The 14,380-nt window shown below is 53.0% G+C and overlaps 1 protein-coding gene across 1 annotated transcript in view; it reads left to right on the top strand.

Moving 5' to 3' along the window:
* The window catches only part of LPIN1 (lipin 1), a 132,764-nt gene that overhangs the window by 21,502 nt on the left and 96,882 nt on the right, over positions 1-14,380 (top strand). The window contains exon 2 of the mRNA XM_041756413.1: positions 12,279-12,335. Coding sequence (XP_041612347.1) covers positions 12,279-12,335 — 57 coding nt within the window. The remainder of the gene's footprint in view (positions 1-12,278; positions 12,336-14,380) is intronic.

Raw genomic sequence — 14,380 nt, 5'->3', positions numbered from 1 at the left:
TCCTCGACGTCAGGGGCTCCTCACTTCTTTATTTAAAAGCCCCTCCCAGAGCAGGGCCGCTGTGACTGGCTCCCGGGCACCCGCCTCTTCTCAGAAACGCGAGGACACTGTCGCGTGGACCGGAGGCCTCGGGCGGCAGCGATTTCCTGGTGTTGCCGTGGCTGCCTCTGCAGGAAAACCCACCCCGTCCGGGGCCGCTGCGGGGGCTCAGAGCTCCGCTCGTCGCGCAAGGATCCCCTCCTCCTGCTGCTGGGAGGCCCCGGCTCTTCTCAGAGGCACTTGTCTATCAGGATCCTTCTTTCATTCTGGACACGGTCAAGGCTTTGCACACTTTGGGAACGGAGCTTTGTCATGAAACTTCAGACTCTAAGTGCCGCATGTGAGCTGCCAGTTTTGGAGCGTCAGCCACGTGCCCGAGGCCCTCTTCCTCCTCCCCGAGGAAGCTGCACATGTGGCCCCCGGCCGTCACCTTGAGGCCCAGACTGAAGTCTCTCTAAGTGTAGCTGCTAATGGTCCCCATGTGTCAGGTCTGACTTGGGGCTTGGAGGCTTGGTGTCCAGAGTTCACAGTCACCCGTGGCTCAGTGTGTTCTCCCCCATGTGTGGTCCCCAGCATCCGCCCAAGGGCAGAAACACAGCGCTACATTCGGAGGCCCCTTGAGGCCGGACCAACCTCCCAACGGGGGCAGGTGGTGCAGTGCCCCTGGGGGCCCCTCCCTGCTTGCGTGGCCTTCCCAGGCTCTCCTGCTGACCTCTGTCCCATCGTGTGCTGTCTCTGGCCTGGCCCACTGCCACCCCTTCGTGCCCTCCTTATGGGGCCCCCTGCCCCTTTGGAGGCACCCGGTAGAGCGGGAACAGCAGAGGCTCTGGGGTTGGGCAGACTTGGGTTCATTCACACCTTGGCCACTTGCACCATGTGTGACCTCGGGCGGGTCTTATGAAGCTGGTTGGGGCCTCGGCTTCTCCATTTCTTGGTTGATGCTGGTGAAGCTCGCGGGGAGGTGGTGAGGCTTCCAGGGACCCGCATGCTCGCCCCAGCGCAGCTCTCAGCGCCAGGTGGGCACGCACCCCGGAGATGGCTGTCCCTAGGGGCAGACTCCCCGCTCCCAGAGCCTCTGCGCACTCCCGGCCTCCCCACCACGGTCTCACACAGTCACTCGAGGCCAAAACACCTCAACGACACCCTGATTTCTTCCGTGTCAGCCCTCGGCTCCTCTTCCTGAATTCCAGAGTCCTTGCTCTTCCTTGGCTCCGCTCTCCACGCTCGCGTGCTCTGTGCTCTTGTCTCCTCGCTGGCTCACAACGAGGCCATAATGTGCGTGTCCTTGGTGTTTGCGACTCTGCTTGCGCTTGCCACACCCTCCCTTGTTGGGCGAACTCCTGCTTGATCATCAGCACCCGGCTCGTCTGCGATGACCCTCCCGGCCCCCCCTGCCTCATCCCTCCCTGGGTGACCTTCCTCTTGGGGATCCCCCGGCACACGTTAGGTTGGATTATTCAGATTCGTTCCTGCACCTGTTTTTCCTGCTCACCTATGAATAACTCAACAATCAGATCGTAGTCATCTTCGTGATTGCTCCAGGGATGAACTGAGTACTTAGCACAGGGCGTGGCATGTAGCAGGTGCCTAATTAACGTATGATTGGACTTGACTAATCCCGTCCTCACTGGTTTCTCTACGTTCAAGTTTGTCCACAACACCTGGCCCAGGTGGCAACACAATGGACCGTCTGTCAATAAGGATGAGTAACCACGTCGTACCTTTAGTTGTACCACTTAGTTATATGCAGTAGCAGCAGCAATAATAATAATGATAATAAAATAGGGCATTAATTGAATGCATCTGCATAACGGTTTCTGTGCTAAGTGGCTTAACTTCATCCATATTTCATCCTCATCATTACAATATATTCTGATCCCCATTTGGCAGTTGAAAAGTTGGAAGCACACACAGAAGAGCTAAAATGATTAGATAAAACAAATGATTAGATCAAGGCCACACATTTAGTTTGTGATGGGTCTAGGATTGGAGCTCAAGCCTGTCAGATTCTAGAGTCTATACTCTAATCCCCTGATAAAAAGCTACTTGCCGGGATCCCTGGGTGGCGCAGCAGTTTGGCGCCTGCCTTTGGCCCAGGGCGCGATCCTGGAGACCCGGGATCGAATCCCATGTCGGGCTCCTGGTGCATGGAGCCTGCTTCTCCCTCTGCCTGTGTCTCTGCCTCTCTCTCTCACTGTGTGCCTATCATTAAAAAAAAAAAAAAAGCTACTTGCCGCTCGCTGGTACATCCAGGGCCACTGTGTCTGGTTACATCAGTGACTGTGCTGAAGCTGTTCCTTAATTGCGTAACCCGCTCCCCCCCACCGGGCATGTCAATGCCCCAATGTCATCAGAGCTGTTTCTACTGAGTTTCGCCTTCTGGTCTTGAGGCACCAGGAGGATAAATGTTTTAAGGGTACCCAAGAGTTGTTTTACTCGGGAATGGTAGGCCACATAGACCTGGAAATGACTGTCATGAAGGCAGACTCCCAGACCCCTAGACACAGGAGGGATGACACGCCCCACACAGGGCCACTCGTGGAAGCACTAGCTCGGTCAAGAAGCAGAAGGAGCAAGGAGCGAGATGTGGGCAGGAGCCTTTATAGTGGTTTCCATGGGGAAGGGATGGACAGGCGAGTCTGAATGATTCCCGCAGGCTCTGGGGCTTAGGGCTGCTCCTGGTGCTCTGGTACCTGGCCCTGCGGGGATCAGGGCAGGTGGCTAGCCTCGGAGTCAGTGAGTACCCCATCAAGGAGGTGATTGAGTTACAGGCTCTGGATTGGTCGGTTTGCCTAGGAAAGGCCTTCTCATCAATATTATCAGACTCTGGGACCCGAAGAAGCCAATCATGGAAAGCTGGATTTCAACTGGAACTAGGAATCGGTTTTCATTCCTTTTTTCTTTTTAAGATTTATTTATTTATTTATTTGAGGGAATGAGTGCAAGTCCCTGCACATGTGAGCGGGGGGGTAGAGGTGGAGGGAGAGGGGGCAGGAGAGGATCTCAAGCAGACTCCCTGCTGAGTGTGGAGCTGGGTCAGGTCATGGGGCTCAATCCCGCCACCACCCTGAGACCATGACCTGAGCAACACCAAGAGTCAGACACTTAACAGACTGAGCCACGCAGGCGCCCCCAAGGGTTTTGTATTTTTAGGAAAATAAATAAATATTGCTGATGTTTCTTTTTCATAAGAGTTCTGTGATGCGGAGAGGTAACACTGGTTTCTAGCCTGGGGAGGGCCTGGGGTGACACTAGTTTCTAGCCTGGGCTCTCCATGGTCAGCAAGGCCCTCAATATTAAAGCATCAAAATACAGAGAGTAAAAGACATAGTTAATACACCAGGTAATGGGGATGCTTGAGAAAAATAGGCCTTGGCCTACTTGGTCTGGCCTAGCTCAGAGGGGAGCCCTAGCGTGTGCCCAGGGGTCTCTGCAGGAAGAACTGTGTGAGGAGCATGCTGGGGGTTAGCAGGGGGGCTGGGTCATCCTCCCTAGCTCTCACCTCAGTTCAGAAACATTCACTCCTGTTTTGCTGTTTATTTTATGCCCCCCTCCTCCACTCCTCCCAAGAGTCTCCCCATTCAGACTTGGGTTTCTTGAAGCTGCTACCATAACCTCCACTGGATGGGGTGGGTGGTGGTGGTGGTGGTGGATTTGGGAAGGGTGGATGAATGACCCCCAGGGTTGGACACAACACCTATTAATTTCTGTAGCATCATTTCTCCAAAATAAGTTACCTGACTTACAAAAACCACCATTTGTTCAGTGCAAAGGGGGTTTCAGGATTATATGGTTTGGGGAAATGCTACATTCTATATTCCCTCTTAGAGATTGGCGATGTATGGTGATGTCCTAAGGGTGCTGAGAAGCTATGAAGGAAAAGAGTATCTGTGTTTTCTCTAATGTTCCCAAATCTATCTCCCCAGCATGGAGCTGGTTTTGCACAACACTCACTACCGTCCCCTGAAAAGCCCTTGGGGGCTGCTGCTGCCCTGCTTGGGGGATGGCGTGGCCCTGAGCTGCCCACTCACGGACTCAGGGTGACCAATCTTCCAGGCACGGGGGCCAGGGCTTGCGGGGCTCGAGGAGCCTTGTGTGATTGCCCTGAGAACCCAGGGGTCTGACGTGGGGCTGACCCTGCACAGGGTCTTTCCTGTGCTCCTGGTGCTGCCCAGAACGTTGTATTAGGTCTTCATCTTTTCCGGATTCCTAACCCCTGGCATAGTGCCCGGCAAACATTGGGGGCTCAGTGATTGCCTATATTAAATTAAATTAAATTAAATTAAGTTAAATTAAATTTCCCATTAGAATCCTCTAATTAAAGGCTCCATTCTTGTTTTTCCAATCAATTCTATCCCTGTATAGACGCATACACGTGTGCATACGTTTACGGTCCGTGTGGGTTCTTTTCATAAACAAGCAAGGAGGCACTTCAACAGTGGGATTAGAGATTTCACGCGGAGGAGTCCACTTCATTATTTTGTCATTGACACACGCACACCCACGCACACCCACAGCCACATATCAAACACACAGAAACACAAACCGTGTAGACACAAGCAAACACATCGATGCGCTTGCAAAAGCGGGCCCCGTCCCTCACTCACCACAGACACACAGACGCAGTTTTGGACAGGAACACGCAAGGAAATGCAAGGCCGGGCCCCTGGCCCACAAGGCACGTGCCCGTCTGGCTGCGTATTTCTCTAAACCAAACTGCCTCCAGGCCCAATGGCTTAACGCAGCTCCTTCATTAGATCTCATGATTTCCTGGGTCGGGATTAGGGCAGGGCTCAGTTGGATGTTTCTTTGACTCCTCCTCTCCTACTGAGTGGAGCAGGGCTGGTGTGTGGCCTGGTCGGGAAGTGTGACGGTGGCTGCTTCCCTTTCATGGCTGGAAGGCCCGGCCCAGCTGGCCCAGCAGTAACCCAGAGCCTCTTGGCCCCAGCATCTTGGGGTGGGGTGGGGGGCACCTAACCTTTTATGTGGCAGCTACATCCCCCAGAAGGAGCATTGCAGGAGGTTGACAGGGGCACAGAAAGGCTTCTTATGACCTGGCCTCTGGGGTTGCAAGTGACACCCATCCTGCCTCTTATTGAGCACCCAAGACACCTAGGCCAGCCCAGAGGGGAGGGCCAGGCTGTTAGACTCCGCTTGTGTGTGGGGATTGGGGGCAGCAAGACTCTCAGGCCATCTGCGATCGAATGCACACACGAGCAAGCACGCACACAGCCCACACTTCCTGTGTGCGGCCTGAGCCTTCCAGAGCACACTCCTGGGGGGTACGTCTGGGCCCGAGGCAGGGGCAGTGGTGAGGGTCGCCTCTTGCTTGTCTTTCCAGTGGCTGTGATAGAAGGCGAGGCCTGGAGAAGAGCCTGTGCTGGGGCCACTTCTTCATGGGGAGGGATTTCTATCTGGGAAGTTAAATCAGGTCCCTTTTTCAGGACACTGTTCCGGGTGGGCTCAAAGTCTGGAGTCAGAGCCCATACTGTGGGCACCCAGGGAACACAGAATGTCAGAGCAGGAGGGGACAGACTCTGTCCACTCCAGCCCCTTCATTGTACCACGTGGGGATCCTGAGGCCGATGGAAGGATGGTCACACAGCTGGGATCCCACAGTCCTGGGTCCTCCTCCAACCCCCGATTCCCCATTGCAGGCCTGTAATCCATTCGATTTCCTCTGCCTTGGCCCCCATGGGCTGATCACCCTGCAGAGACAGGTGCACTTACGTGTCACATGTCTGGGTAAGCACTGGGCCCTGGGACAGGACAGCCACTGCTGGTCAATGGTGAGGCCTAGGGGAGCTCAGCTCTCGCACACGTGGCTGGGAGGACGTGCCAGGTGAGAGCTTCCCTTTGGTGGTGACTGGCCACCACATTGGTCAGACAAAGGTCCAAGACATGGAGCCACCAGAGAGCTGCAGAGATCGATGCTGCCTTCCTCTTTCTCCTAGAAGGAGCACAAAAATCAGACGGTGCAAAGCCCCCTTCCGCACCAGTAGCCTGAAATGCAGGTGGAGTGATGCCCTGGCTCTGAAGTCAGCCAAACCTGGGTCACATCCCAGCTCACATACCCCAGATTGCTAGCTCTGTGACCTCGGCTAAGTCCCTCAACCTCCTGAGCTCCAGGGTCCTCATGTGTCTATGGAGAAAATCTTGCTTTTATTCTTCCATTCAGCAAGTATTTGTTGAATAGCTGCCATTGCTGGGGTTACAATGACCAGGACAATGGGCACTGTCCCTATCGAGGATGCTGGCATTAGCTGAACAGTTAGGCAGACAAACATTACTATGCAGTCTGCGTTGAATGCTGTGGAGGAGTGATGAGGGTGCTGAGGGGGTGCAGTTATGATGTGATCAAGTTGAGGAGGTCAGGTACCGCCTCTCTGAGGAGGTGACACTTGGCCGTGGTTTGGTCTGGCAATGAGTAGTAGCTAAGCAGCTGAGATGTGTCTCAGGCAGAGTGCAAAGGCCCTGTGGCCGGAAGTAGTAGGCTGAATACGAGGGATTAAAAGACCAGCGTGACTGGATCAGAGAGATCACAGGGAGCAAGTGGCAGACGAGACTGGACAGGTGGGTGGGAACTTTGTTCACCCCGTTAGGGAAGGGTTTCAAACATTGCATACATATTATATATTTACTTGAATGGTTTTCAGCCGCACACTCAGATTGTCAAGAAGATGAGCCTGGCTGTGGCACGGAGATTGAACCACAGGATAGCAGATGGCGATGTGGGCGATCCCATTAAGAGGCTGTGCCAGCCAGAGTGGTGGTGCCTTAAAGCTATCCATGTCCCAATCCTTGTAGCCTGTGAATATATTAATTACATGGAGAAAAAGAATTAAGGTTGCAGATGGAATTAAGGTTACCCATCACTGACCTTAAAATAGGGGGATTATCCTGGATTATCCTCGTGGGCCCAGCGTCATCCCATGAGCTCCGAGAGTGGGTTAGAGAGCCCTTGCTAGCTGTGAAGGTGGAAGAAGTATCATTTCCCTCACTTTGTAATTGAAGCAAAGGAATTTCTAGGACATGAAGAGATCTACTCCATATCAGGTCTTATTAAATATTGTTTCCAGGACTTAGATCCAATTCCTTTGACTACAGACGCTCTTACCATTCCTGAGAGGTCTGGGGAGCTCTCGGGGTAGGGTCCAGGTTAGGGCCTGACTTGGTCTAATTTCAGCCCCGACCTGTAGCGTCATCCACTTCACCCCATCTGTGCAGCCCCTCCCTCAACCAGAACAAACCACCCCTTACTATTTTCTTTCACTTCGAGTTATATTGACAGAGCAAAGCAAGGGGATCTTGTCATTGGAATTATGATGTAGGGGCGCACACACGTGTCGCCTTACAGGATTTGGGAGATAAAAAAAAATGCGTAGGACTCACCTAGTGCAGCTCCCATCTTTTTTTTTTTTTTTTTTTTTTAGCTCCCATCTTTTGACTGCTGGAAAAATTGAGATCCAGGAAAGGGAAGTATCTGGCCCAAGCCTCCCTGACCTCCCCCTGCAGGGGAGAAACAGAACTAAAGCCAGAATTGCCCAAGCCCTGGAACGATGGTCCTTCCATCACATCCCAGACAGGTCCTATGTGCTCCTGGAAACTTCAGGTGGAGCTTGAATGAATTTTCCCATAAAAGTAGGCTTTGTACATGGCTCTCAGGGTCCTGAAGACTCCACTATAAGGTGCACTGTGGATTCCTCTGTCTTCCCTTTCCTGGGAGAGGGAGCTTCCTTGGATAGAACTGTTGCAGTGTGAGAATATTATTCTCTACCCCAAAATAAGTTGACAAATGGCCTTCAGCATGCCCCATTTGTAAACTGGGAATGTCCTGGACTATTGCTGTGGACTTTCCGCCTGCTAATCTGGAAGCATTTCTGTCTCCCTTTCCATGCCTGTGGGAACCTACTGTCCAAATGTGTGTCCATCGGTGAAAATGCAGCAAGAGCTCAGGAGCCCACAGAGCTGAAGGGGAATTTGGACCCAGGTCCCACAGGGAGAAGCCCCAGCAAGTGGTGGGCTGGGGTGGAGCTGTGAGCCAGACCCCATGAGGAACACAGAGGGATTGCGACCTGGGTCTTGATCTTCATAAAGACGCAACTGAGATTCAAATTCAGCCTCACTGAGTACATAGAGTGGCTGGTCACTTCAAGTGCGCCTTTCAGTAGACTCTCATAGCATCCCCAAGGGATGTGGTGCCATGTCGGCTCACTATTTATTTACTTATTTGAGGGAGAAAGAGCTTGTGAGCTGGAGGGAGAAGGAGAGGAAGAGGGAGACAGAGAATCTGAAGCAGACTCCGAGCTGAGCGCAGAGCCTGATGCAGGGCTCGATCTCCTGATCTGAGATCACCACCTGAGCCAAAACCAAGGGTTGGATGCTCAACAGACTGAGCCACCCAGGCGCCCCCATGTCGGTTCTTTAGAAGAGGAAACTTCCTGTACAATTCCGCTTCTAAATGGCAAGGCCCCAACAAGACCACGATTAGTCTTTGTGGTTCTATTTCAAGTGCTCTTTACTCCGTACCGATCCATGTGGTCAAGTGGCAAACGAAACCAGCATCAAATGAAAAGACAGTAGGAAGGGGTCTACTTATCTTCCGTCTGTTCATCTAATCACATTTACTATGTTCATTCCCCAAGCATTTCCCCATTCCTCTATATCTCTTTGTCTACCTATTTATCTGTCAGTCTGTGTATCCTTTATTGTATATAACCATGGACAAGAGATGGTTCGAAACAGAACAGGATCTTGGTCCATCAGCTCAGGCTGCAATAACAAAAATACTATAGGTTGGGTGCCTTAAACAACAGGCATTGCTTCCAAGCTCTGGAGCCTGGATGTTCAGGATCTGGGTGCCAGTGTGGCCGGGTTTTGTTGGGAGCCCTCTTCTTGGCTTGTAGACAGCCGTGTTCCTCGTGTTCCTGATGTGTGCTCACGCGGCAGAGAGACATCTCTCTTATCTCTTCTTAGAAGGCACTAACTCCCTTCACAAAGGCTTTCATGACCTCATCACCTCCCAAAGTCCCCACCCTCAATGCTGTGGGATGGGGTATCAGGGCGTCACGTCTGAATGTGGTGAGGACATTCAGTCCACGGCCGTTACATACATTTAAGTTAAATGAGGAATAAAAGGAGAGGAAAAAAAAAAAGAAGTAGAGATGGAAAATAGAACCACAAACACGACCAGCACAAACATGCATTTCCCGGAGTCCTATCACCCAGCAGAGGGGGAGCAGAAAGATTGGGTCTGCAACTCAGACGTAAATGACCCGAGCAGGTCACAGTATAAATAAGGTAAAAGCAAGCCGGCCACAGAAGACGCTCACTCATTCCTGAGACTGGGTCTCAACCGAATGATCATCACCCACGAGTAGCAACTAGTATTCGTGAGGTGCATTCTTGTTTGGTGCGGATTCTCTCTTGATTCTTAGGTCAGCTCTGGGGCAACTATTTTATCATTCTCCTCTCTTTACAGATGAGAATACTGAGGTTTGCAAAGATAGAATTCTGTGCTGAGGGCCACACAGCTCTTAGCGGAAGGCCTGGGGTTCAAACCCCAACTTCGTTTTTGGCGTCCACCGTGACCACTTGCTGGTTGGTAAACAGGCTCCGAAGGCTGAGCTTCAAATTCCATGTTAAGAATTTTGGAGTTGTGGGGTGGAACGAGATAATTTTCTTCTCATCTTTGAGAGAAATTGTTGTTGTAGTTCACAAGTTCGCCATTTTGAGTGTTCTTGTGTTGTTCATGTTTAATCTCTGAAATCAAACCAAACTCTTGGAGGGTTCAGAGTTAACCCTGGCAGGAAAACATACGTTTGGTATTTGATTTGAAACTTTGTTTGTCATGGGGATCAAATGCAAGCATTGTAGATTTAAACTGCTGCCGGCCTTCCTAGCCCGCCTCGTGAGTGTGAAATGAGTACAACCATTGTACCCAGCGAGTGCGCGTGCCCCAGGAGGAATTTGAGTTGGATGATCTAGAACAGCTCCATTCAAGCTGCATGATTTTTTTTTTCATAGCATGCTGTAATATTCTGCGGGAGCTCAAATGGGAGCGGTAGCTGGATTCTAAGAAATGTTTCAAATGCATCATGCGGTTGAGTCCAGGACTGAATTAATGGCCATGCCAAGCAGTTTATGGATGAAGAACCCCAACTTCTGGCCCCACTTTCAACACAGTTTCAGACTTGGGTGGAATCCCTTGACTCACATCTGCCCGCTTTCCGGGGCCTGTCCTAGGGAACTCTCTCCTTCTTATTCCAGTTGTGGTTCCAGGACTCTAGAAGAGTCCTCTCAGAATTTATCCTCCTGGTTTTCCTCATCCAGTTAAGGATGCCATCCTTTACCGAGTCACCCAGGCCACAGACTCAATCATCCTCAAAAGGTCTCTCTCCGCCCACCCAGCCAGTCCAAATCACCTACTGCTAGGAGGTGCCCCCTCCTCTTCGGCCCTCCGCTGTTCCCACCTTGGCTCTCCACTGGCCATACTTGGCTGGAAAAGCTTTGAATTCACTCCTTTGCCTCTAATACCAGACGTCGGAATGATCCTGAAAACATGGGGCTGCTCATTCCACTCCTCTGTACTTCCCATCATGCCCAGCAATGGTCCTCAGGCTGTGTTCTCTGGAGCCCCTGAGTTCTGCAGCCCAGACCAGGGCCTCGAGCCTCTTCGCTGAAACGACCGTAGCAGTTCCCCTCCTGTCTGCTTACATGTGGCCTCCTAAAAGGTCTTGCTCGGGGAGGACCTTTTTCTAAAAACGAAAATGGCCCCACTTTACCACATCCTGCCCATGGCCCCACCAACGCTCCCTCCCAGTGTTCCCGACACAGGGCCCTCTGTGCTGTTCTCTAAACATACAGGTGATGCCTTTGTTTCTTTGAACACACTGTCTTCTCCGTTTGGAAAGGCCTTTGCCCCTCCTCTTCTCTGAGAGCCCCACTTACCCTTCAGAAGCAGCTTAGATGTCACCTTCTGCAGATGGCACAGAGTTCCTTGTGTTCTCTGCAGGACACCCGTTGGCTCCCTCCTGTGCACCCAGGGAACCCATGTCTTGATGGCGGCCCTGGCCACAACACACTTTTTTACCCGTCTTCCTGCCTGACCCCTGCTAGATTGTGAGTGACTCCAGGGCAGGATTTACATCTTCTCATCTCTGCATTTCCACTGCCTACTAAGTACAGGACCCCTGAGGGAAACTCAATATATTAATAGTGACATAAAGTAACACAGTTAACTATCAACAATGACCAACACAGGCTGGAAAACATGTGCCTGATGGGTAGCAGGTAGGGTGACAGGGCGAGGGGGCGATAGGGCAAGGCGACAGGTATAAGGAGCTTCAAAGGTTGCTGATTCTGGGCTGCCGTAGCTGAACTCAGGTCACATATGTTTTGGGGTATAATGTAAGATGAATTTGAGGCCTACAAAAATTCAACAGGTCCCTTAGACAGGCTGGGCTACACCTGCGTGAGAGAAGCACTCTGGGGACCTGACCGGGGCACCTGTAGACACAGCAGCCCCCACAGGCCCCCCTTGCCCGGGTAGTTGTCACATCAGCGACCTCACCAGCTCGTTCGTGTGCTAGCCCGAATGGGCTCCAGCACCCGTCAGCTCTGGGCTTGCTGTTACACCCATTTCACAGCTAAGAAAACAAGCCTTGAGCAGCCACAACTAAGAAACTGGGAGCAGCACTGGGAACACATGACTTCTGACTCCAAGTCCCAATGTTTCTCTATGTCACCCCACATGTGCTTTGGGAAGGAGGAGAGGTGGAGACAGTGCAGCTGCGGGGAGACATTTATGACCCCATAATGTGCCTGCCCCGTGTGACCCAGACCTCACACTCCCCGTAAACACACTTGGAGAAAACTCACCACGTCCTCTTTTTAAAAGATTTTATTTATTTATTCATGAGAGACACACAGAGAGAGGCAGAGACACAGGCAGAGGGAGAAGCAGGCTCCATGCAGGGAGTCCGATGTGGGACTTGATCCTGGGACCCCGGGATCACACCCTGAGCCCAAGGTAGATGCTCAACCGCTGAGTCACTCAGGCGTCCCCACCATGTCTTCTTCTTACTTTCTTTTCACTGAGATGTAAATACATGCCCTAAACTTCACCGTGTTCAAGGGTACAGTCCAGCAGGTGTTAGCCTAGGCACAGGGTTGTGCAATCATGACCACTATTTCCAGAACATTTCCGCTCGTCAATTTCCCATGTTTTTCTTTTTCAGATTCCAATGATGAGAGACCCTGGGTGGATCAGAAATGTGTGGCCCTCGAACATCAACGTGAGTGAAGTTGCTGTGAATGTGCCATTGACGGAGCAAATGCTCTGACAAACTATCATGTGCCGCTCCGGACCCCGCCATTCCCCCGATGCTTGCAGACTCAGCCTGCAGCTCCTTCTGAGGGTTCCAGAAGCCTGGGATGGAGCTAAGAACATTTCGGCTAATATCTAACCTCATCTCCCTGGATCTATCCTCCCCCAGGCCCAGAAATGATTTTGTCGCCTCCCTGATTAAAAGGCTTCCATGGCTCCCTAGTGCCCACAGGGAAAGGCTCGTCTTATTATCTGAGCCGTTTGTTGGTCACCCTCAGTGGACCGTCCTCATGTCCTTAAGTCCTTACGGTGGGTGCGGTCCCACGTAGCTGCCCCCAAGCCCCTCAAGGCACTTCTGCACATTCTGCTCCTCCTCCTGCACCCTCTGGTTCCCTGTCCTCCAGCCTTCATCCCACGGCTCCCTGTGGTCCCCAAGCCTTAGGCCAGACCCTGCAGATTGTCCCTGGGACTGTATTTAGTGCTTTGCTGTCCACGGACGCTTCCTTTGGGCTCCCCCGACACTGCATGTCTGGCAATGTGAGGTTCCATACCATCCTGCACCCCCTGCCTGACCCGGCTTCTGGGCTCCTCCTGGATCTGGCCTCGGGAGCCTTCGCTGCTGGGGAGGGGAATTCTGCGGCCGCGCTCGGCTGGCGGTCCCCACCTGCATCTCCAGTTCCTGCCTCATGCTGCCCTCACCTTGCCCTCGAGCTGGACAGCACACCACCTGCTGTATACCCGCATGCGCCTTAAACCTGAGCTCTTTTCCTGTGGAGGATGGACTTAGGGATAAGTTAGGGGGTGGCGAGGCCCAAGAAGAGGCTTTTGGAATGATCCAGGGGAGGAGAGATGAAGCCTGGACACTCATCTGTCCCTTGCGGCCTGTCCTACGCCTTGCGGAGACAGAGCAAGAGGAGCATGTTGTCCCCGCTCTCCGAGAGCTCCCAGTCTGGAGAGGGACCCAGGAACAGAATGTGGAATGGGAGGATTTGCAGGGGACTCAGGAGGCCCCGTGGTGCGGGCCAGAGGGAGAGTCTCGCCCACCCGGGAGATGAATCCACAGGCTCAAGCTGAATGAATGAAGAAGGTAGCGGAGGGAGGCCTTGGCCCAGGGACTCTGTTTCCCAGGGGATTGACAGGGATTGGGCCCAATCAGAGGCCGGGAATCCTGACCAGCGGGCAGTTGGTGGCAGTTGAGCCCGGAGTGAGGGGAGCCATCCTCCAGGGAGCAGAGCAGAGGCAGGAAGGCCCCGTAAGTGAGCCTCCCCTCCTGCGGGTGGGCTTGCAGGCAGGCGGGCACAGGCTGCTTCCTGGCGCCAAATCCCCATTCCCTAGCCCACCGGGTTCCCAGCCCCAGTCTGGCCCCATCCCCGCGGCTACGGTGCACAAGAGGGGAGGCAGAGGGAGGCGATCCGCCAGGCCTCTCCCGCAGGCCCTGTGCTGCCCTTCACACGGCTCATCCTGCAACACTATCAGAAGCAGCGGACAGGAGGTGCCAAGTAGGAAGCTTCTGTCTCGAGGGTGAAGTTACAAAGTCTTGATCAAAGTGATAAACTCCAGGAGAACTGAATTAGGAGGACAAATCCTGGCCCTGGACCCTCAGCTCCGCCACTTAGAGGACGTGTGTCATCGAGCACGCTTGCCGCTTGCTTCTCTGAGCTTCAGCGCCGCGTGTGCACGTGGGGAGCTCATGCAATCGGGAACGTAAAGGACTTGCCTTTTAGCACGAGGCATCGAGCGGCAGAAGAGCGGGGCCTGTAACTCAGCTCAGGTGGGTGGAGAGTTTAGAAGCAATTCAGGAAAAAAGGCCACCAAGACACAGCGAGTCTTCTGCAGGGTCTTGAGAGAGCCGGCAGGCTCGGAGGTGGGAGGCAGCGCGGTGAGCTGCCTGTGGTGGGGCCGGGGAGCAGCGGGAGAGAACGTGGAAGCGGGAAGCAGGGGTGCCGATGGCGGGCCGTGTCTGCCTTCCTGAGGACCTGGGACTTGACTGTACAGGTAATGGGAACGGGGGCC

This window comes from Vulpes lagopus, chromosome 5 (genome assembly GCF_018345385.1).
Source record: "Vulpes lagopus strain Blue_001 chromosome 5, ASM1834538v1, whole genome shotgun sequence".
Classification (NCBI taxonomy): Eukaryota; Metazoa; Chordata; class Mammalia; order Carnivora; family Canidae; genus Vulpes; species Vulpes lagopus.
The sequence above is the reverse complement of the archived record's forward strand: the minus strand, read 5'-3'. Positions and strand labels throughout refer to the sequence as shown.